At 43.7% G+C, this 24,921-nt stretch overlaps 1 protein-coding gene and 1 pseudogene across 1 annotated transcript in view; one reads left to right on the plus strand and one right to left on the minus strand.

The window, feature by feature from the left end:
• TMEM255A (transmembrane protein 255A) overlaps positions 1-24,921 on the minus strand; it is a 52,654-nt gene that overhangs the window by 3,919 nt on the left and 23,814 nt on the right. The window contains exons 6-9 of the mRNA XM_003262272.3: positions 23,743-23,814; positions 23,245-23,333; positions 14,991-15,153; positions 5,697-5,840 (exon numbers count right to left, since the gene is read on the minus strand). Coding sequence (XP_003262320.1) covers positions 5,697-5,840; positions 14,991-15,153; positions 23,245-23,333; positions 23,743-23,814 — 468 coding nt within the window. The remainder of the gene's footprint in view (positions 1-5,696; positions 5,841-14,990; positions 15,154-23,244; positions 23,334-23,742; positions 23,815-24,921) is intronic.
• Positions 8,232-11,004, plus strand: LOC105738082 (annotated as a pseudogene).

A 24,921-nucleotide genomic window follows, 5' to 3' on the forward strand; every position in this document is an offset into this window, starting at 1 on the left:
CCTCCCTCCAAGAAGATACCCTTTGTTAAAAACATCGGTATGGTGATTTCCTGATTTTCCATCTTGCACCCTTCAAACTCTCCCTTCCTCCTCTCCCTCCCTCCTGTTCTGTTGCTTTCCTCAACTAAGAACTCTCTCCTCTTAACCAGAGAGGGGAACAAAAACCCACCAGGGCAAAGAATCTCTGTGCCTGGGCATATGGCACTCACTGCCTCTCTAAATCCCACTACAGAGATGACATGAGAGGCAGCAGGCCAGTTTTAGGTGTTCCCAGCCACAGAAGGGAGAGGCAAGTTTCCTGAAGTGAAGCTAAAGGCAGTTCTGTCCTGAGAGGCATTAAAAGGCTTCTGTGGGCAGCAGCTGCTGTGGGTGGCAGTTGTACACTTTGATAATAAAAGGGGGTGGTACAACGGCCCTTGGGTTTTCACTTCTCAGTTTTGTGTTTGAGAAGTATGGGGGGAGGGGGTCATGATTCTCACTTCCCTTTGAGGATGCTGGGAGTCTTAAGGATAAAACTGAAGGGTTCCTGGCAGAGCTAGGGAGCTAACTGGCTGCAGTCCACACACCCTTGGGGTTTAGCGGGGGAAAAGGCCCACAGTACCAGTGCATAGTTTCCTAGCAACAGGCAGGCACCTTGGGAAAGATTTGGCTTTGTCGCAGCCAGGGAGTTGGCCTGGTGTATTCTGGTTCCTGCCTGAGAGTGTGACTTTAATAATGCTGTGGGCAGCTCAGGAGAACAGAACTTTGAATCCTTGTGCACCACCAAGCATGAAGAGCATCTAAATAGCCTACTGCTGGGCCTAGTCAGCTCCAGCTTCCTGAGCTGCTTCTTAGAGGCTGGGGTGGCCAACAGGCTGATGGTGCTTAAAGAGGAGCACCACCCTTTCAGGGACACAGATGGCTTTCCTCTTCCACCTTAGCCTGCCTCCTGTCTGCCTGATGGCTGACCCACACCCTTCAAGATCAATGCACATTTCCATCAGGGCATGCTTCTCTCTTCAGGAGCCTTGTGGGACAGTGACTTCACAAAGAGCCCGAGAACTGGCTGATAATAATTACTAGTTAAAGACACTGTGTCCCAAGGGTAAAATCCAGCATCTGTTGGTATTGTGCATTCCCTCTCTGTTCTGCCCCCGGAAGCAAAGGCTGGGGAGATGGAGAGAAGAGTGGGTAAAAGAAAGAGGAAAAAAAAAAGGATGAGTCAGGAACATGGGAAAGGAGGGGAAGAAAGGAAAGACTTGACAGTGGGGCGGCGGGCAGGTGGCGGGGGGAAGAAAAAGTTGAGTGATAGCAACAACAGCCTTCTAAGGCTCTCAGCAACCTGTGCCATAAACTGTACCCTCCTAGGATCAAAGCAATCCTTTTACTAAATGGGCCCAATTTATAATGAGTAACTTTTAGTGGCTAGGGTGAAACCTAGTGTACCCTCGTGATTTAATAAAGAGGAAAAACAGAGGCACTTTTGAATTGCATAGGTTGAGACTTTTATTTTAAGCTTAAACTTGGCAGGTCACCAAATGGATAGGAAAGGGACCATTCCATGGTTAGAGTAAAGTAAGGGTACTGGCCCAGTATGCCAGACTGGGAAATATTGCTGGGAACCTTGAGGGGTTTATAAATAGCTGGGTTTAATTTCCCAGCAGAAGTAAAAACTGATGCTTTGTACCCTACAGATTTTGGACTACTTGGCTAAAGCTGAAGGGGTAGTGGGGAAATAGTGCAAAGGACAAGAGAAATGAGTGTTGGATAGATGAGCAAGGAGGCAAAGGTAGTCTCAGCTTATATCCTTCCTGCTTTGGAGTATGGGGAGTTCCTGAGAAGCAAGGACACCCTGGAGCCCAGTGTTTGAAAGAATCCAGTTTCTCTAAGCTCAGCATTCAAAACTTCCTCAGGGCCAGCTGATCAGACCCAAATCCTTGCTCATGTCTGACCACAAGAAGTGTTTCCCAAGCTTCCTCACTAGACAGCTACCCAATAAGGGTATGACTTGGAGGGGTTAAAACAAAACATTGTAAGTCTTTTTTCCTCATCCTCCTATTAGCCTCAGGGTCAAAAGGAAGTTGAAATCACCAAACCAAGTCACAGAAATAGTCCTACTTGGAAATAACCAAAATGGGAAGTCATTCAGAAGAAAGTCTAGAAAGGTCCATTTTCTGGCTGTAACTTAGGTCGTTTTACAATCAGAAGAGCATGAGGGAGCTCTGGCCTTTTGGGGGTGGGTCTGTGCTTCAGGTGGTTTTATCGTCAGATCTGGAGTACATTTGCTGACTGCTTTTTATTTATCTGGGAATATAAGCAGATGTTTCTTGGCCTCCTGACTTTCCTTTTTTTTTTTTTTTTTTTTTTTTTTTTGAGACGGAGTTTCTCTCTTGTTGCCCAGGCTGGAGTGCCATGGCGTGATCTCGGCTCACCACAACCTCCACCTCCCGGGTTCAAGTGATTCTCCTGCCTCAGCCTCCTGAGTAGCTGTGATTACAGGCATGCACCACCATTCCTGGCTAATTTTGTATTTTTAGTAGAGATGGGGTTTCTCCGTGTTGGTCAGGCTGGTCTCGAACTCCCGACCTCAGGTGATCACCCACCTTGGCCTCCCCAAATGCTGGGATTACCAGCATTACCAGGTGTAAGCCACCGCACCTGGCTGACTTTCTTGTGTAAAGAATGGTATTTTCGCCTATGAAACTATAAGGGAATGAAACTTGGTGAGCAAAAGAAAGCTAAACTAAAATACTAAAATGAAACCATTTAAGTTCTAGAGAGAAATCACTTAAAATCTTACCCCCTCAAGCCTTAGGCTATACAATTATAAAGTCTTCAAACAGGAAATACTAAAGACATCTTGAGCCTCGGGAAAGATGTGGGAGACATATGAAAAGTATCCAAGCAGCCCCTGAATTCCCCTCTGAGGAACGCATGAAGGAGGGGAATCCTTTTTCAGTGGGGATCAATTTAATAATTTAATAAAAAAGAGTAAAGAGACCCTTTCTGAGGACCATGAGTAGGAAGCCCACGATTTAAACCAGTAGAAAGTATAAATATCCCTAAATTAACTGGGGAAAGATCTGTGCTCCACTTAGATTCACAACTTCAAAAATCCCCCAACCCAATCTCTGGAATCAGTCAGCCCTAGATATAAATCCTTGCTCTTTCACTTACCACCTCTGTGACTTTGGTGAAGTCACTTAATCTCTCCATGATTCAGTCATCTTATCTTAAAAATGGCAATTGCAAGAGTACTTCTCCCAAAGAGGTAAATGACTGAATGATGATATATGTAAAGCACTTAGCACAATGCTTAGTACATAGTAAGTACTCAGTGAATAGTAGCTGTTATTAAAAAGTAAGGGCGGGCCAGGCACGGTGGCTCATGCCTGTAATCTCAGCACTTTGGGAGGCTGAGGCGGGTGAATCACGAGGTCAGGAGTTTGAGACCAGCCTGGCCAACATGGTGAAACCCTGTCTCTACAAAAGATACCAAAAAAAAAAAAAAAAAAAAAATAGCCGGGCGTGGTGGCACGCACCTGTAATCCCAGTTACTCGGGAGGCTGAGGCAGGAGAATTGCTTGACCCCGGGAGGTGGAGGTTGCAGTGAGCCAAGATTGTGCCATTGCACTCCAGCCTGGGTGACAGGTCAAGACTCTGTCTCAAAAATCCCCTAAGTCCCTGCTACAAGCCCATAGTATAGGTTTGGACTAGGTAGCTAAATCTGGATCCCTTTTCTGGGTTAGGTATGCTGTTTCCATAGCGTTCTGGGTAATGTTTTCTTTACTTTTTTGTCCCCACTACTGTCCCCTGATCCCCCACCCCCAAGTCCCTAGACTAATGCAGGGACTGTCTTATTTAATTTCTATTTCCACAGCTCCCGGCTCAATGCGTGGCACATGGAACACAGAGTAAACATTGATTGAACTGAAACCAACAATCCAAGTCACTATTGGCATTCTCAATCTTGCTTTCATTTCTGGGGTAGGATTTGAATAAGGAATGATGGCTCCATACCCAAAAGAGAGGTTTCCTATCTTATAATTTGTGGTAACCATCACCAGATGTATTATTGTCCCTACTTAAAGGGTTCATTATAAAGTGCAAATTCCTGAAATCAACGTAATTACTTTGATATAAAAGTAGAGGAGGCCTCTTGGGCTAGACCCATGTGTGGCTCCTCTATTTAAGGATGACTTTTTATTATAGGGACCCCAAGAGAATGATGACCTTCCTTGTTTTAGCTTCAACATCGCTGCATTCTCTTGAAGAATTCCTTGTTGCCTCGGTCACTATTGAAATTATCTATGCCCTTCTTGAACATATTTTTGTTTTCCAGTCTATACCACCTATTTGGGTAACAAGTTACCTGAGTTGTCTACCTGTGTACACAGTAGGCTTTAGAACGAATTTTATAATTATATTTTCTAAGCTTTAACCCATTTATGCCTAGTGTCTCATTATTGGAACGCTAAGCTTGTGGGAGTTATTTATATCCTCCTGCTCAAGGTCATCGCCAAGGTCTGATTTTTCACAAAAAAATCTGCAACCTCTGGCATCAATGGGTTAATGGATACCTTTTTGAACTAGTACTATATTTTATACAAGTGAACAAGTGCATGTGCACACTATATGTATTATTATTGCATTATAGAGCCACAGACCTCTCTGAACGGTATCTAAACCAAACACAACAACACTTTGTTCAACTTAATCAGATTTTTAAGTTTCAATTATTTTGCCAAACTGAAGTTGAAATTAGGTTGCCCAAGGGCTTTGTATTGCCAAACTGGGTGGTTAATTGGAAGTACCCCCAGATAGTCCTACTTTTATGTCCCCATGGAACATTCATGGTCTCTTGATCAATAGAAGCAAATTTATTATGAGTTTCCCTTCTTTAAAAGGTATTTCCTTTGGTCTCTAAAGTTTGAATTAACTAGATTTTAGTGTAACCTTGCTCTTCTATGGTCAAGGGTTTATAATCATTATACATACTTAAAGGACCATTTCACTTGTTTGCCCAAAGTGTCTAGTTCAGTGTTCTGCATGCGATGAATTCCTTTTAAGTAAGTGCCTTTTTTGGTTCTGTTTTTCTATTAGTAGTCACGGTTCAAAAGGAAAAGGGGAAAGTGCAAATTTGGTAACACTATTTCTGACCTACTTGATAACAGGGCAAAAGGGGGAGGGGTGTTATAAAAATACTCTGTGTAGTCTTAGTTAGGAAGCCTGGAGAAAAAGAATGGGACTTCTTCCTCATTACAGGTTTGATTCAAACCCTCGTGTGGCTCAGAATGCCCTTGTGTTAAGGAGCAGGATTAGGCCTCTCCCCAAATCAGAGGAATGGAAAAAGCCACTGTTGCATGGGGGCCCATGGTAGCGTACTAATGAGCTGCCATTTCCCAACTAGCTTATCTTCTCCTTGGTGTAGTTCAAGGCAATTTGGGATACCTTGATCCTACCTCCCTCTCTCCCTTTTTCTTCCATCCCTCTGTTTCTTCTCTTGGGCAGCTTCCACCTGCCCATCTCTGCCATCATTGCCTGTCTACACAGTCCTTAAGCTAGCATCCACAGGCTGCTGGCCATTAGGGAGATGCATGGCTACCTCATACATATGCAGACAATGGAAAGGTTCCATAATTGAATTTAGGGAGAGAACAAGAGAGCATGAGTGAGAGAAAGGGTAATAGAGGGTTCTTTTTTCTCCCAAAACATACCTGAAAGTCATAAGCAGAATATGGTGGCAGGTGAGGAGGGCTATGGTAGTAGGTATTGTAGGATGCCACTTGGGGATGAGCATAGTAAGAAACTGTTGGATGGGTATTTTCAACAGAACAGTTCAGTGCTGGGAGAGTTGGGTTCTGTAGAAAAACACAAATTAGAAACAACATAAACAGTCATCACTAGGAGAATGGTTAAATAAACTTAGTACATCTATACTATGGAATACCATGCAGCTATTGATAAACAATGATGTGGACCTATTTAGAGAAGGTTGTCCAGGATATATTTTTATGTTTTAAAAGCCATTATGTTATATTAATATAACATGATCCCAATTTATGTTTTAAAAAAAGACCCCAAAAATTATACATGTATGTATGTTTGTAAATGCAAAGAAATTAACCTGGAAGGATGCATAGCAAACTGTTAACTGTGGTTTATCTCTGGGGAGCGGAGTAGAATTAGGAGGTATATAGGGATTCTTAACTTTCTACTATATATGTCAAAATGTTTACAACTAATTTGTATTGTGTCATTTTCCCCAAACTTTTTAACTTGAAAAATTTAAACCTATAGAAAAGTTGAAATTATTTGTGTGATTTTTAGAAACAAGAATTAAAAAGAAAAAATAAGACTCAAAATGCAAAACATCAAATAGACAAGGCCGAACCAGCTAGTGTTCTTGCTGTGACAGAGTGTGTTCAATCACAAAGAATTTGTAAAAGTTGTAAGGATTCTTAGAGATCCCAACCTTGCTAAGGGGGTCTCCTGAAGACATGAAGGGTATTCATTTCTCATCAGCCCTGTAGAGTAGAGGCAAAATCCTAGCAGTGCATAGAAGCCATGAAAGACTAAGAAGAAGAATATATTGATTCCCCCCTTTTTTTTTCAAAGAAAACGATGCAGACATAATTTTATATCCTTTTCACAACATGGTGGTGTGTGTAGCCCTTCAAGGGTTAAAGCTAACCTTGTCCAGAATGGAGGCCCTGCTCTCATCAGAGCCAAAGCACTGCTAAAGGAAGTTACCACTACTCATTAGTTCCCAAGTAGGACTGTGCTTTGTGCCACATGGGTCAAAGTGTGGGGTAAATGATTTTTCCATCTTCCATGTCATCGATACCTCCCCCATTCATGTGTATAATTGAGAGCTGTCTGAAAAATCAATGTGTCTTCCTTCTGGAACATATCTACAGCACATTAACAGAGAAGCAGAAGCTTCCTCTCAAGTGATGAAAATGTGTAGGCAGGCTTTGGCAGTCACAAAGGCAACCATGTTAGGGTGTTGGCAGGGGGAAACTCCCTTCCAGCAAGTTTCAACACAGTTCTGTTGCTCTCTTCCTTGGAGTGGGTTACTGTTTACATCTCTAGGAGGTTTGAAGAGCTACAAACCTCAGTCATAATGCAGCTCACAGACAGCCAGATAAATGTTTGTCAGCCTCTTTAATGTGTGAAAGAGGGCTGAGATCTTGACCATTCCAAGGGCTGGCTTGCTTTACATTTACTCAGAAATGCCCTTACCTCTCCACCAGAATTCTGAAAAGAAATTCTGTCTCTGGGGAAGTACCAGAAATCATGTTCCTTTGGCATTCTGTCAATTAAAAACACGCCCTCCAGCTCTTGCAAAATGAAACCAGCTCTTCTATCTAAATAAATTAAGACTAACTGTGGAGAAACAATCATGCAATGTAAACTATATAAAAGTTTTTGTGTGTTCAGCAAGGCCAAGGGTCTAGACAATATTTGAAAGGAAGTTGACTATTTAGAGAAGGCAACACAGAAGAAACATGAGAGTAAGATTAAATGGGTATAGGAAAGTCTCTGAAGAGAAGACAGGCAGGGGTAGAGGATATAGAGAAAATGGACAAGCCAGCAAGAGAAGGAAGAAGAGGGAATGGGGAATGGAGTGAAGACTTAGTCAGGGATGGGGCAAAAGAGATGGGCCAAAATAGTAGTGTGGTTATATTTTAAATCAATAAATCTGATTTTACAATAAATCTGGGCCCTGTTTCTATTTGTGTGCACGTATAGGAGTGTGTGTTTGTGTGTGTGTGTGTGTGTGTATGTGTATTTCTGTTAGAATTCTGGGGCTTACGTTGTGAGACGCCCGCCCTGCTCCCCCATTATTGATCAGTAGCATTCTGAGCTCCAGGAACACAAAAGGTTACTAGGTAGCACAGGAAATGGTGAAAGCAATCTTGCCTGGACAAAACTGAGTCTATTCTGAGACAATGATTGTGGACTTTGGAAAGAATGCTACTTTTTTTCCCTCTCCAGTTTACTCTAAACCAGCGATACCAATTAGAAGAAAATGGAAAGATATATTCACTTTTTAAAAATTCATCTCAAATCCTCATATCTTTGGTCAAAAACACTTCTTCAAACGTTTCTTTAAGATTTTTTTTCACCAAGCACCTCTTGTCAGGGTTCCTTTCATGATCCCACAACTTTGGAAATGGTGGTTCCTAACTGATTCCATTGAAGGCTGCCAGCTCACAGCCCTCGGCTCCTGTCCTCACTCTCTGGAAATGGCTTTCATCAGCCAGCACCCCTGGGCCTCCCTGCAGACCACGGGGACTCTACTCAGGGAGAGGCACATCACAAGTCACCAACCACACTTGGATGTAGGCCAAGGATTTTACTTAGGCTCACCTGAATGATGTTCCTGGACTTTTTACACCATGGTCTTATTTTAATAGAGTGATCTAGGCAGTGATTCCTCCTTGGTATCCTTATCTGTGCCCCCACTGGTGTTCTCTAATCTCATGAATCAAAGATCTTCTCCCCAGATCTTTGCTTTCATTTTTTTTCTGCCCTGGTCCTTGATAGAGTTCCCAGGATTGACATTTGATAATGCTCGGTACTTCCCTTGCTCTCCTTCCGTACTGTGAAAGAAGCTCCCAACAGGTGGAAACAACTTGCTTTTAATTTTTTAATTAAATCAACTAAACAAAGGAGGTAATATCTGTTAAGACACTCATAGAACCAGAAAAGGCTATCCAATTGTTAGTCAGGGGCAGCTGGGATGGAACAGAAAGAGCAAAGGCTCTGGCATTTGACAAATCTGGGCTCCAGTCCCAGTTCTGCTACTCAGCTCTGGGCAAGTCACTTGACCCCTCTTGGACTGTTTCCTCACCTGTTAAACAGAGACAGTAATACCTACCTCACGAGGTAGTAATAGTGAAGATTAACTGTGCAAAAGCACTTTGTAGAGGGTTAGGGGCCATTATTGCCGCTATCAGGACAGACCATCAGCAAACCCATTTTTTCCTCAAGAGATCAAAGATAACAGTGAAATTAAGAATGCAGAAACAAATCTATATATCTGCAGTTAATTGATTTTTGACAAGGTTGCTAGGACCATAAAGTAGGGAAAGAGCACTGTCTTCAACAGATGTGCTGGGAAAACTGGATATCCACATGAAAAAGAATGAAATTGAACCCCTAACTTATACTAGACATAAAAATTAAATCAAAATGTGTCAAAGCCCTAAATGTAACAGCTAAAACTATAAAATTCTTAGACAAAAATGTGGAAATCATGGCCTTGAGCTTGGCAATAGATTCTTAGATATAACACTAAAAGCACAAGCAACAAAAGAAAAGATAGATAAATGACACTTCATCAAAATTAAAAACTTTTGTGCATCAAAGGCCACTATCAAGAAACTGAAAAGACAACTCACAGAATGGGAGGAAGTACTTGCAAATCACATATTTGATAATGGTCTAGTATCCACTATTTTTAAAGAACTCTTACAAATCAACAACAACAACAAAACAGATTTTAAAATGGGCAGGATTCTTGGTCAGTGGCCAGGTCTCAGCCACAGCAGGGGAGTGGAGGGTGTGGGATGCTGGGGGTGCCCAGCTCTGAAGCTCAGTGTGGGGCCCAAGACTGAGGCCCCCAGCCCTTATAGCTGCTCTGTGGGGAGCCCTGTCTGCACCCAGGGCCCTGAGCATTTGCTTAGGCACCTGGCTTGTTGAGGCAGGGGGTCCCCAGGCCGGAATCCATGGAGGGCTCTGGGCACCTCTCTCAGTACTGAGGGTGCCTCTGGGGAGCATGAGGACCCTGCAGCCCGGGCCTTGTCCTTAGGGTGTGGGAAACTGAAGGTCCCATTGACCGAGGTTGACTTTTACGCACCTGATGCACTGATATGGTTTGGATTTGTGTCCCCACCCAAATCTCCTCTTGAATTGTAATCCCTGTAATCCCCAGGTGTTGAGGGAGAGACCTGGTGGGAGGTGATTGGATCATGGGGGTGGTTCCCCCATGCTGCTGTTCTGATGATAGTGAGTGAGTTCTCACGAGATCTGACGGTTTTATATTTTTTTGCTTCCTTCACATGCACTCTCGCCTGTTGCCATGTAAGATGTGCCTGCTTCTCCTTCTGCCATGATTGTAAGTTTCCTGAGGCCTCCTCAGTCATGCAGAGCTGAGTCAATTAAACCTCTCTTCTTTATAAATTACCCAGTCTTGGGCAGTTTTTTTTTTGTTTTTTTTTGTTTGTTTGTTTTGTTTTGTTTTGAGACGCAGTCTCACTCTATTGCCCAGGCTGGAGTGCAATGGCGCGATCTCGGCTCACTCCAACCTCCACCTCCCAGGTTCAAGTGATTCTCCTGCCTCAGCCTCCTGAGTAGCTGGGATTACAGGCATGCACCACCATGCCCGGCTAATTTTTGTATTTTTGGTAGAGACAGCGTTTCACCATGTTGGCCAGGCTAGTCTCAAACTCCTGACCTCGTGATCTGCCCACCTCAGCCTCCTAAAGGGCTGGGATTACAGGCGTGAGCCACTGCACCCAGCCGGGCAGTTCTTTATAGCAGTGTGAGAATGGACTAATACATGCACTTTACCTGGGTTATCACATCAGCCCTCAAAAGTCCACAGGTAGGTGCTACTAGTACTATTGTTTACAGGCTGCAGAAAATTTCAATTCTACTTTTGAAGATCAGCATTAGGTAAACAAATTTGCAAGGAATATGAGTGGAATCACAGAGCTGAAGGAAGAAACAGAAGTTAAAAGGAAACAACTCCACAATTTAGAAGTTGTTTGCAATGACATCACGCTTGCAGATGATGACTGCTTAACGATACCTTATCAAATTGGTGATGTTTTCATTAGCCATTCTCAAGATGAAACACAAGAAATGTTAGAAGAGGCAAAGAAAAATTGGTAAGAAGAAACTGATGCCTTAGAATCTAGAGTGGTATCAATTCAGTGAGTGTTAGTGGATTTGAAACTTCAGTTATATACAAAATTTGGGGGTAACATAAACCTTGAAGCTGATGAAAATTAAACATTTTATAATACTTTAAAATTTTGTTTAACAATCTTGAATATTGTTTGGAAAATAAAAAATGGGCAAAAACTTGATAGATATTTCTCCAAAGAAGATATACATACAAATTGCACACAAACATATAAAAAGATGCCCAACATCACCGGCCAGCAAGGAAGTACAAATCAAAACCACAACAAGATACCACTTTGCGCCCACTAGAATGTTTATAATTTTTTTGAGAAAGTGTTGGTGAGGATGTGGAGAAATTGGAACCCTCACACACTGCAGGTAGGAACGTAAAATGACACAGCTGCCGTGGAAAACAGTTTGGCAGCTCCTCAAAAAGTTAAACATAGAATTACCAAATGACCCAGCAATTCCACCCATAGGTGGAAAAAGAATTGGAAGCAGGTAATCAAACAAATACTTGTACATGATTGTTCATGGCAGCACTATTCTCAGTAGCTAAAACGTGAAAACAACCCAAATGTACATCGATGGATAAAAAGTAAACAAAATGTGGTCTATCCATACAATGGAATATTATTCAGCCATAAAAAGAAACAAAGCACTGATATATGCTACAAGGTAGATGAATCTTAAAAACAAAAAAATATGATAAGTGAAAGGAGCCAGACCCAGAAGTTCGAATATTGCATGATTCCATTTATAGAAAATACCTGTAATAGGTAAATCCATAGGGACAGACAGCAGATTAGGGGTTGCTGGGGCCTCAGGGAAGGGGCAACAAGGAGTGATTGTTTAATGGGTACAGGTTTCAGGTAATGAAAAAGTTCTAGAACTAGACAGAAATGATGATTGCACAACATTGTGAGTGTACTAAATGTCACTGAATTGTACACTTTGAAGTGATCAATTTTATGTTTGTGACTTCCACCTCAAAAAAATTTTTTTTTGAGACGGAGTCTTGCTCTGTTGCCCAGGCTGGAGTGCAGTGGCGCGATCTCGGCTCACTGCAACCTCCGCCTCCCGGGTTCACGCCATTCTCCTGCCTCAGCCTCCCGAGCAGCTGGGACTACAGGCGCCCGCCACCACGCCCAGCTAATTTTTTGTATTTTTAGTAGAGGCGGGGTTTCACTGTGTTAGCCAGGATGGTCTCGATCTCCTGACCTCGTGATCCACCCGCCTCGGCCTCCCAAAGTCCTGAGATTACAGGCGTGAGCGATCGCGCCTGGCCCCACCTCAATTTTTTTTTTAAGGGGCACAGTGAGGGAAAACAGGGGACTAAAGCTAAGGCTGAAAGCTTGGCAGGGTTGTATTCCTTAGCATATCATCTTCCTACTCCTCCCTTCTTTCCAACTTCCAGAAATTTCTTGAAAGTGTCCATCTAGCCACTCTCTCTGTCTTCCTCAGATGCTCTTTGCCTTCAAAATCCAATTCTTTCCATCATCATGGAAAAGGGTCTTATCAAATCCTTCATGCTGAGAGATTAGTACTTAAAGTGTAAACACCTCTGTGGCCTACTAGCCTATCCCTTTGTTTAACACATGCATTTTGAAAGTGGACAAGGAGAAAAAGGACAATGCTTATCTTAAAGTAAGGAATAAAACATGGTGGCAGTTTCAGCGCCCACAGTAGGGTAAAATTGGAGAGGAGGAAGCCTTACAGGCACCCCACAGAGCCTACCAGGTAGCTACCACCTACTCCATTTGTGCATCAAGGTATCTCTGCCATCCAAGCCTGAAAGCTCTAGGGACAATTTAGAGAACTCTTAACACCCATCCTGAGGTCCCATCTCCTCAACTCGCGAAACCTGGGAGCTTCTCTTCCAGCCAAAGCTGCCGAGATTCCACACAATACCTGTACTTTCATCTGCCACCTGGGGAAAGTCTCCAAGAACAAAGGGCATTCTTTTCTCCAAAGAAGCCCCGACCCAGAAACAGCTTTTTTGCAGCTCTCTAACCTAAAAGCTTCCTCAAGGCCAAATTTACAGGAAATCCTTTTCCCTCCTGGGGCTCCACCTTTGTTGATGCTTCCCCTACTTGTTAGTGCTTGGGCATTCCAGAGTCCGGGGAGGGAAGCTGGGATGAGAAATGTGCGGATGAGAGAGGGAGAGAAAGAAGAAAGACAGAGGCCAGGCGCGGTGGCTCAAGCCTGTAATCCCAGCACTTTGGGAGGCCGAGGCGGGCGGATCACGAGGTCATGAGATCGAGACCATCCTGGCTAACACGGTGAAACCCCCGTCTCTACTAAAAGTACAAAAAAAAAAATTAGCCGGGCGTGTTGGCGGGCGCCTGTAGTTCCAGCTACTCGGGAGGCTGAGGCAGGAGAATGGCGTGAACCCGGAAGGCGGAGCTTGCAGTGAGCCGAGATCGTGCCACTGCACTCCAGCCTGGGGGACAGAGCAAGACTCTGTCTCAAAATAAAAAATAAAAAAAAAAGAAAGAAGAAGAAAGACAGAGTGCAGATGGGCAGGAAAGGATTTCTCTTGACTTAGAGTCACTAGCAGGAACACTTAATACTTCCAGTCAGCCCAGTACTGCTGGAGACTTGCAATCCAAAACGACAGTTTCTTTCTTTTCCCTTGTCCTACCCCACCTTTCACTTTCCAACATTCATCCTTTTGACAGTCCAGGATCAAATTACAAACTGCCTTTCAGGTTTCTGTTCTTCAGGGACCCCAAAATCTGACAGAAACAGCCAAGGGCCTAGGGGCTAATTTTTGGGGTCAAAGGAAAGTCCCTCTTAGGCACAAAATAATTCCATAAACAGATGTGGAACGTTCATTTTTAAAACAGTGGTATTCAATCATGGCTGCAGATCAGAATTACCTGGGAGCTTAAAAGAAAAACAAAAAACAAACAAAAAAAACCCTGATGCCTGGGCTTCAATTTAGACCAATTAAATCAGAATCTTTAGAGAAGGAGCCCAAGCATTTTTTCTTTGTCTTTTTTTTTTTTTTTTTTTTTTTTAGAGACAGGGTCTCACTCTGTCACCCAGGCTGGAGTGCAGTGGTGCGATCATGGCTTACTGCAACCTCAACCTCCTGGGCTCAAGTGATCCTCCCACTTCAGCCTCCCAAGTAGCTGGGACTACAGGTATGCCACTACACCCAGCTAATTAAAAAAAAGTTGTTTTTTCTTAATAGAGACAGGGGCTGTTGCTCAGCCTAGTCTCAAACCCCTGGGCTTAGTCAATCCTCCTGTCTTGGCCTCCCAAAGGGCTCAGATTACAAGCATGAGCCACCATGCTGGGCAGGTGATTCTTATATGAAGCCAGGTTGATAACCATAACTCAAAGCTATTATCTCCATAATTAGAGATCTAGGTTTATCAAATAAGCAAATAAATGCTTAGAAATGCCTTAGAAGGAAAGGAAAAAAAGAAGCCTACTATATGGAGTACCTACTGAATGCTGAGTCCTGCTGTGCCTTTGCAGACACACATACAAAAATGGAAAAGATTTGGAAGGAAAGAATGGAAAGTGGGGAGGCTGAGGTTGAGGTCCAAGTTGAAGGCAAGACCTGGCAAGCAACTTAGCCTAGAGCTGGCTCTGCGAATGCAAACAGAAAAAAGCCCAGATGCTCTTTCTGAAGAAACTTCAGGATGAAATACCTGGGGAGGGGAAGACTAGCATTAATCCTACCTATAGCTAAAATAACCTTTCCTTCCATCTCTCCCAAAGTTTGTTAGGGGAAAACTATTCCCAAAAAATTTTACTGAAAGTGTGGGGTGGGGCTATAAAAGACTATGTTTACATAGTGCAATGGGGGAACTGAGAACACCCCTTCCTCCTTTCACTCCCCACCCCCAGAAGGTGCCTCCAGAACACAGGTAATTTGTGTATAAAAAGAAATATTTGCAGACTGATGACATTACCTGGCTCCTTCAACTTGAGACATTGAAGGCAGCTACATCCTTGAAGCAATTGCTTCTGATTCTTCCCTTCAAAACATGTGTCTGCATTTCCTCCAACTGCCTAGCCTTCCCCCTATCCCCAACAGGGGCCACTGTGAAATGCAAAGTCAATTCTTTCCTTACCATGTCCTTAAAGCCTCCAAGGACAGCGGCAGTGATGATGCCCAGGAACAGGCCAACAATGTTGAGGATGGTGGCAGACCAGAGCAGGTGGTAGAGGTGGATGATATCTTGGCAACTGCTGACATCGATGTATTCGTAGTACCCACCAGTGATCTCCACCCGGCTGGACAGGGAGGAGCATGCTCCAGTCAGTCCCCAGGGAGCAGGCTGTCCTCCCCGGCCCCCTCCCCAACCCTGGGATTGGGCTACCATACAGCTCAGTGAAAAGACAGGTGGGCAGGTGGGGAGCTACAGTAAGAGACATCATAGCCATGTACTATAATAAATCAAAGTGTGATTGCTTATCCCCACTCCCCGAAAAAAACCTCCTACCTGCCAGAAAAATACTTGTAACCATCACTAACACTAATCCTAGATAGCACTTATTGACATTTGCTATGTACCAGGCACAGTGCTAAGCATTTTACGTATGTGAATTCATTAAATCTGTGCTGTTTAATGTGGTAGCTACTAGCCACACGTGGCTATTTAAATTTAAATTAAGTAAAATTAAGTAAAAAGAAAAATTCAGTTGGTAAGTCTCACCAGCCACATTTCAGGTGCTCAATAGTCACTTGTGGCTAGTGTTTACTATACTGGACAGAGCAGATTACAGAACATTTCCATCATTGCAGAAAGTTCTGCAAATCCTTACAGTATTCTATCAAATAGGGACTATCATCATGCCCATTTTACAGACGAAGAAAGTGAAGCACAGAGAAGTTAAAGAACTTGCCCAAGTCATAAGTGGTAGAACTGGGACCTGAATTCAGGCTTCAAAGACTTCAGTGTGTGCCCTCTCAAAACGAAACAAACAAAAAAACAAACAGATAAACAAAAACCAATGTGCTGGTAAAGAACTAAAGCTGAGTTGCTACACAAAACCTGAAAGTCGCCTCCGTGGGGAGGCCTTTCTTGACCACTCTGTCCAAAGACACCCCTTCCCAGCCCTGTCGCTCTCTATCACATTATCCGCTATGGAATGAATTTTGTCCCTCCAAATTCATGTGCTAAAGCCCTATCCCCCAATGTGACCGTATTTTTAGATAGGGCTTTTAGAAGATAATTAAAGTTAAATGAGGCCACAAGGGTGGGGTCCTAATCGGATAGGATTGGTGGCTTTATAAGAAAAGGAAGCTCTCCTCCTCCTCCTCCTCCTCCTCTTCTTCCTGCATTCTCCCCTGACTTCCCTACTCCACGCCCCCCCACCCCGCCTTTCTTTCCCTCCCTCCCTACTTGAATGTGAAAGGAAAGGTCACTGTGAGCACAGAGGGGAAGTGGCACAAGCCAGGTAGAGAGCCCTCACCAGAGCTCGACCATGTTGGCACTCTGATCTTAGACTTCCAGCCTCCAGAATTGTGAGAAATAAGTACATTTCTATTGTTTAAGCCACCTGGTCTATGATATCATGTTATGGCAGCCCGAGCTAAGCAATACATCATCCTTTTCTAATTTCTCTGTAGCATTCATTCCTATATGAAAATATCTTACTGATGTGTCTACTGTGTTATTGCCTGCCTCCCCAACTTGAACGTGAGCTCCATGAGGGCAGGAACTGGTTCATTTTGCTCACTGCTGTGCTTGACACACAGTTGGTGTTACATAAATACCTGTGGAATTAATTAAATGAAAGTTCCTGTCCTCCTGGATGTCACAAACCAGTTTACAACTTGGCCACTGGAGTTCATCATGAATCTAAAACACTATGGTTCTTAAAGTCACAACGAAATGCCCTGGCATTAGGATGATTATTACATGTGACTCCCCTGCTATAAGAATGCAAAAAAGAAAAAAGAAAAACAATCAAAGGTTGATCTCCAAAATGAATCAGAGAGGGATTATTCACATATGAAAAGACTTAAACTTTACAGATGAATTTATCTTCAGATTCTTTAAAGTCAGTGTTTCTCTAAGGAGGTGAAGTCAGTGTGGTTACAGGGCAGACTGCATCAGAATCATCTGTGTTTGTGCCTATGTGTGCCTGCCTGTTTGTATCAGTGCGTTATTTGTGTGTGCCTTTGGGTGTCTCTGCGTGTATCTGTGCATGTATCTTTGAGGAAGAGAGATGGTTAAACATGCAGATTCCTAGGCCCAGCCCCAGTCCTACTGAATCTGGTAGAATCTCTGGGGATGGGGTCAGGAATCTGTGTTAACAAGCTCATCAATGTTTGAGACCCACTCTTTTTAATAGTAAGCTTCCATAGTGGAATTTTTTTAAAAAATATTTTTTGTAGAGACAGAGTCTTACTATGTTGGCCAGGCTGGTCTTGAACTCTTGGCATCAAGTGATACTCCCACATCAGCCTCCCAAAGTGCTGGGATTCCAGGTGTGAGCCACCACACTTGGCCCATAGTGGAATTTTAAGGGGTTTCAATTAATCAAGAGTTTGAATTGGATTTCAGTATTTTCAGGAGCATATCTCAAGAGCTCATGCATGAGCATACATTGTCTCCTACTAGCTGGCATTGTACTAGGCCCTGGGGATAGGGCAGGGAGGTTGCACAGATTATTTACTGCCCCCCAAAAGGGACAGCTGTACAAGGACTATTCTCTGAAAATGACAGACCTGTGTGTATGGGTGAGTGTGGAACTGTAGGAGCACCTTTGTGGCTTGGGAGTCAACTTCTGACATCCCCCAAATTATGTTTGCCTGCCTCCTAAAACACCAAGCGTGGACTAGTAGTATATATAGGCAGGCAGTATGCCATAGCTGGCTCTGAAGTCAGACTGTGTTCGAATCCTGGCTCTGTCATCTATGCTCTGTCACCAGATGCTGACTCTAGCAACTTACTTTCTTACTCTTAGATTACTTACTTTACTTAACTTCTCTGAGCCTGGGGGATGTAATGCCAGCAGGCATGAAAGCAGTACTCCAACATATAATAAAAGCCCCCACTAAAATATGTAGCTACATTTTGTTCCTTCTAAGAGCCAGCCTCTGGCAACACAATTCAAACCTTTGAACCCTGTTCTTAAAGGTATTAACACTTTATTTTGTTTTTTGTTTGTTTGGTTGGGATTTTTCTCTTTTTTTTTCCTTCTTTTCTTTTCTTTCCTTTTCTTTCTTTCTTTTTTTTTTTGTTTTTTTTTTGTTTGTTTGTTTGTCTTTTTTTGACAGGGTCTTGCTCTGTCACCCAGGCTGGAGTGCAGTGGTATGGTCATGGCTCACTGCAGCCTCAATCTCCTTGACTCAAGTGATCCTCCAAACTCAGCCTCCCAAGTAAGTGGGACTGCAGGCTCACACCGCCATGCCCAGCTAATTTTTTGTAGAGATGCGGTTTTGACATGTTGCCCAGGCTGGCCTCGAACTCCTAGGCTCAATCTATCCTCCCATTTCAGGCTCCCAAAGTCCTGGGATTACAGCCGTGAGCCACTGTGCCTGGCCAGTATTAAGACTTTGTAGGCACAAACCACAACCACAATATGGGAATAGGATAGTAGTTTTTTAAAAAATATTCAATAATTTTAGATATTATATACTTGGTTTCAGTTTGAGTGGTTCCAGCAGCCATTTAAATTTTTTTTTTTCACTGAACCGTGAAGGAAAAGAAAGCTAATTCTTAGATATGGTTCGGGTTTAGCAAATTAATGTGTTTTTTTTTTTCTGCTTGAGATTCAGGATTCCATTTGGTTCAGTCTCTGGGCAGAGCTTCCTCTGAAATTGCACCTTTTGCATTCCCACTGCTCCCATCCTCATGCCTCCATCACTGTAAAGCTGTCCTGCCAGACCCTACTGCTGCCTGATTACTCTTCCTAAAACACTTTTAATAATATCTCATTCACTTAATCGAAACCCTTCTGTGGCTCCCCAGTACCTTCAAGGGAATGTTCAAATTCCTCAGTCTGTCAAAGTCCAGCCCCAAAATGGAGTACACACTCCAGCCAGGCTGGAGTCCACAGAAGCCCCACACTGGCTATGCTGGGTACTAATTCCAAACCTTTGCTCAGATTTCTCCCCCTGCATTGAAGGTATTGCTTTCTGTTCTCTGCCTATCCTAATCTCTCTCACTGCTCAAAGCTTCAATAGTGCCTTCTTTAAAGACGCCACTACCCGTTCATTAGCTTTTTCCTTGGACTCCCATAGTCTATTCCTCTTAGTTTGGCACTTTGTATATATCAATAATCAGTTATTTATTTAATCTAATATGTATTGGTAGCATATCAGTGCTAAATACTGTGCTGGTGCTAATGTTACAATCAAGGCCAAGGCCGACATGATGTCTCTGTCAAAATCGCAACCTCTTGAGGGCAAGGGTCGTCTCTTAACATTCCTTTGTGTCTCTCTCACTGCCTAGCACAGTGGTAGAAACATTAAAGGTCATCAATAAATACTCTGTGAATGAGTAACTGAGTGCAAAGACTAATCACTGTATTGATCATGAGATTGATTACCCAGTGTGGGCTTTTACCCCCTTGCTCTCAACATTCTGGGTGGACCTAGAGAAACGGATAAGTTCTCTGTGTTTCAGTCTCCTACTTAACAAAGTAGGCAGCAGAAGATCTTAGATAAGGCAGGAAGGCATCCTTCTGCTCTTCCATAAGGGCCTGGAGCACTCACCAATTCTTGGTGGACGGGCAGTGGCAATGGCCAGCCTCTATGTGTCTCTCTCCTGCTGTATGCATTCTGCATATACGTTTAAGTCCCCCTCCCTGCAATCCCCCTGGCAAATTCAGTTCCTTAAGGGCAAAGCTGTGTCTTATTGATGCCCATTCTTTTAGAACAGCCCCAGGACACAGTAGGAGCTCAAGAAAAGTTTGTCAAAGAAAAGAGTGAATGGAAGTAGGCTATCTTCTTTCATTTTATTACCAGCTGATGCTGTTCACAAATCACTTCATTTCCTTTAGGTCACACGCTGAAAACCAGTGATATTGACTTGACCTTTCCAAAGATGAGTGAGTAGGTGAAAGCCTGAAGTACGCTGAAAGGCAACTGCTGAGGAGCTGTGTCCTAGAGAAAGCCACATTCCTGCATGAGGCTAAATAGAATAATCTATGTTTGGTATTAAAACCTCAACACCCCTGACGTCAAAGAAGGCCTGTGGGTTCGAGGGGACAGTAGAGACTCTGTTTCTGTAGCACTGTACAAATGACTGCCTGATGTTTTTGTTCCCACTTTTTTTTTTCTTGGCCTCCTTTCCAGGAAATGGACTGGAGGAGCTGGCAATTGATTAAAAATAGGCTTCGTGTGAGGAAGACAAACACACATTTGGCAAAATTAAAGTCTCCAAGCCTCAGAATGCTTATTGCTAGCTATATTTAGGCCTTGAGTTTAGGTCTCTTTGGCTCTGGCTGGAAAAAGCCCCAGGTCAAGAAAAAGCATTTTCCTCTATTGTGGGACCCTTGCCTCTTCAGGCTCAGCCTGGGTTTATGGCCTGGTGGGACCGTTTCCTCAGGAAAAGCTAAGGAAGTCCTTTTCTAGTGGCTCTGCCCTTGGAATCTTAGCACTACAGACTTGGGAAAGGGCTTTGAGAGATGTCCGGGGCTGGCTTCCAGGCACTAGGTAGGTGAAAGACATTTCTAGCCTTGAAGATCTTTAGTAGGACTGTTCCCATGACCCCTCTCAGTTGCCTAGTCCAATATTTTATTTTCCCCAGTGAAAAGGGAGTTCTTCTTTTTGTTCCTTTTCAACAAATATCACTCCCTTTTCATCAGCTCTTTACTCATGCCCAGCCCTGTGCTGGGGCCAGGGAAGTATAGATAAGATTAAGTCATGCTCCCTGCCCTTAGGGAGTGCGTAGTTTAGCACAGCTCCTCATAAAATTCCTTGAAGACTATTCTGGTATAACTTGCTTTAAGAAAGTAAGGAAGTCGATTTTTATGAAGTTCAGATTGACAGGAACATGGAATGGACTTGAGCCTCCACTTTCAAAAACAATTCATCTGAGGGCTCAGCCAAATGGAATTTAAAGTAGGATTTTGTGTATTCAAACCTTTTTCAGAAACACACTGTCACAGAGAGAAAGGTGTGTCTGCAAGGAATCACTTCTCAACCCTCTCAGTGGGCCTCCTCTCTCCTTGAGATCTCAGGCCCAGTTCTGGCCAGCTCCCAGCACCACCCTAGGAGGCCATGAAATGGGAAAAGAGAGGAGAGGAGAGCACCAAGGAAAATGGAGAAGGATGGTAGGAGGAGGGAGAGAAGAGGGAGGAGATAAAAACAAAGGGAAAGACAGATCGGGGAAGGAAGGATGAGGGGAGGCAAGAGGAAAGATAGTAAAATAACCCCAATTCCCCTAGGACCCGTGTTACATTTCTTTGATCATTTTTGTGAGGATGGGCTGAGGAAGTACAGTTATAGCCAGCTCTCCATCATTGCTGCTAAGGAGGGAAGTCCTTTACAAGTGATGGTTATTATTACAACATAAATAATTGAACTCCCCAGACAATCCCTAAACCTCATTCGAATCTGTAAATTTCTCTTCCTCCACTGCCAATGAAACAAGACTGGCACAAGAAAAGAAGGTAAAGGGCTGGTGTATGGTCTCTGCCTTCTCCTCCCTGCCTCTAGTCTGGCAAGTCTTAATCTTAAACCAGAGTAACTGACCCCAAAATACCAACAGTAGGGAATGTGAGTGATGAGAGGGCTGCATCCACCTGCTGCCTCTGAATCTAGCTCCATCCAGCCCCACTCTGCAGGTTCCTCCCCTTACTCCCTGCCTCCTGTGGCCCTCAGTTCGCTTTCACTAAGATTCTGAAGGAAATACATGCGTGACAAACATTGGTCGACATACCCTGCATGGAGAGGTGTTCACTCACTGTGCACATCACCTACTCACACATCCCTATTGATTCTACCTTCTAAATTGCTCTTAAAATGATTCCCTGCTTTGCATTGTCTCCAACTTGATCTAGGCTCCATTCTCTATGGCCTGCACTCTTGCAGTGGCCTCCTAGCTGCCTCCATTCCTCAACCACTCAAGTCCATCTTCCATGCTGTACCCTTCAATGGCCCCCAATTGCCTACAGGGTCAAGTCTGAAGTCATTCCTATGGCCAGTGAGCTCTCTATCATCTGATCTCTGGCTACACCTCTGTCTTACCTCCTACCACACCTTCTGTAACTACCTCCACCCACTACCTCTTCACAACTTCCAGGAATATCCTTCCCACCTTTATCTTCTTTTGGTTTGCCTCCTAATTCCCTACTTATTCTGTAAGTCTCAGCTCCCGTATCACCTACTCTTTGACACTGCTCCCTCCCGGCAAACTCTGACTTTCATTCATTGGGCCTCCAGAGTCCCCACCACATCCACTGATCCCCACCGCACTTATCACATTATATTGCAATCGATTGTTCACATGTCCATCCTCTTTACTAGTCTATGAGCTGTTCAGTGGCAATCTCTGTATTCCTAGCACCTAAATATATTTTGAAAGAAAGAATAAAGGATGTTTTAGCAATTTGGAGTGCACAGAGCCAGAGTGGCTGTAGCAGAACCAGCACCAAAACTGCTCCTGCCTCAGAACCTTTGCACTTGCTATTCCCTCTGCTTGAAGCACTCTTTCTCCAGGTATCTACCTGGGTTGCCCACCCACCCCCAAGTACATTCAGGTCTGCACAAATGTCACCTGCTCAAAGAGGCCTTCCCTGGCTACTCTATCTAACATAGAGTGTGCATGCATGTGCACGTGCACACACACACACACCCCCCTCATCACTATCTACCTCTCCTGCTTCATTTTTATTCAGAGCTCTGATCACCACCTGGCATTATATTAGATATTTTTGTATTTGTTGACTGTCTCCCCTACTAGAATATAAGCTCCACAGGGGAAAGGACTTCTGTTTTGTTGGCTGCTGAACCTTCAGTGTCTAGAACAGAGCCAGGCACCAAGAAGGTACTCAGTAACTATTCATTGAACATTGTTAAACTTGGATATAGACAGAGCTGAGTTTGAATCCTATACATATTATTTTCAAGTTCTGTGTAACCTTAGGCTAGTTGTCTGTTTCCTCCGAACTTCACTCTCTTCATCTATAAAATGAGGATGACTCTGCATACATCCTAAGTAAGAATTAAATGAGATCAAGTATGTGAAAGTACCTAGCATGATGCCTGGCACAGAGAAGGCAAGTAATGTCTGTTAGCCAAAATCTGTTAACAGATCAATGTCTTCCACTTCCCTAATTCCCACAATGCACCCTTCCTTAACCTCAGCCCTTCTAGTGTCCATTGTGGTCAGACTGTTATTCCTGTGTCTGGGCCTCAACACTTACTTGCCACAGTTGTAGAGGTCACAGCAGAAGCAGGTGTTGCCCCGGATGCGAGGTGTGCAGAATTCACGGCTGAGGTGAGGGCAGTTAACCTGACGGTATACAACAGTGAGGAGATGAGCTGGCATTGGATAGGAAGCAGGACCCTCTGGGATTGGAAATGCGAGTTAGTGACTGACAGAGACAGTAAGGATGGCTTTGAAATGAACACCCAATGTGTGGGAGGGATGGGGCTGGACAGGGAGCTGGCTGAACTTGTGCATGAGGCAAGTCACTGTGTAGCTGGGCTCATGTCCAGCCTCAGCCACAGCCCTCAGTGCCCCATCCCTGAATGGTGGAGATGGAGAGAAGGAAGGACAGATGGAAGGACAGACGGAAGAGCAAATGGACTGGAGGAAATGAGCATATGAGGGCAGGCAAAATCAGGGTACAGGAGGAAAGCAGGTAAGGTGGGAAGGAAGACAGAGGGGCCGCCGCATGCACTCTGAAGTACAATAGTACCTCTCTAGCTGCCTGGGTAAGGTTCCTCATAACCCTCGTGGAAGGAGAATTTTTGGTTGAGGAACTTATGACCTTATATAGGAAAAATAGGGTTAGGGGGACCAGGGTTACAAGTGAACCTACGGAAGTCATTATTAATATTTTTACAGTCACCAAATTAACACAAGAAAGCTATCACAACAAAATCTAGAGAACAGCAATGACATTTTACACATTTTGAGTTAGCAAAAAGGTTTTAAAAATGGAAAAGAATTTCATTTACCATCTCTTGTTAGCAAGAAATTGTCCAGCTCTCTCCCCCATCCAGATGCAATGAAGTGCTGCTAAATTTGTCTTACTTTGTTATAGAGAATATTCATAGCAAATGGGCATTTTTTTCTATATTGGGTCCTTCATGCAAATGCTCACTGCCTTTCAGATAAGCTGTTATCATATATGCATTTCTATTCCTCCTATCTAACCTGAGAACAGTGAGAGAAATAGTAAATTTATGGTTGTTAAAAGAAAAAGGAGTCAAGCAGAGACATAATCAAAGTATTTGCCATGGTGCCTTTGGAGCAGGACTGCTTTGCCTTACTCCAAGGGCACCCATTCACATTGTATTTTATGTAAAATGGCTTCCCCTGAAGCTGTGCAATGCAGTGGCCATTTTACATCCACTTGCCTTCCTTTTCTCTTCCCAACTGAAAGTTTACCATTTTTCTAACTATTTGGGAATGATTGACTTTCAATGTGAGGTTAATAGAGTACAAAATTGTCAAGATTCCTGGAAACCTAGGTACAGTTTCATATGGAGAAATCCCTGGGTTGGGAAGGGATTATTGTGTACTGAAATGAAAGCACTCCAAAAATGACCTGGAGTCATACTTTGCCTCACTACGCATTGCATCTAGCTCTGCTTGAGGCAACATGGAACATAAGGAGAGCTGTTTGGGGCAGAAGAGAGACTCATCTGTGCATGCTCAAGCATTATTAGGCTGGCCTCTTGGAGGTGTTATGAGGGGGACCAGGCTGACAGTCCCAGCCTCCCCAGAGCATAGAGGTGGATCTGGCTTCTCAGTTACCCTCATTGGGCTTCCAGACTCATCCTATGTGTGGAACTCAGGCTCTGCCTCCGTAGTTCAGGCCTTAGTGCCCTGGTGGGGCTCCCACTTTTATTCCAACTGAGCACTGAGTTCA

The sequence above is a fragment of the Nomascus leucogenys genome, chromosome X (genome assembly GCF_006542625.1).
Source record: "Nomascus leucogenys isolate Asia chromosome X, Asia_NLE_v1, whole genome shotgun sequence".
Classification (NCBI taxonomy): domain Eukaryota; kingdom Metazoa; phylum Chordata; class Mammalia; order Primates; family Hylobatidae; genus Nomascus; species Nomascus leucogenys.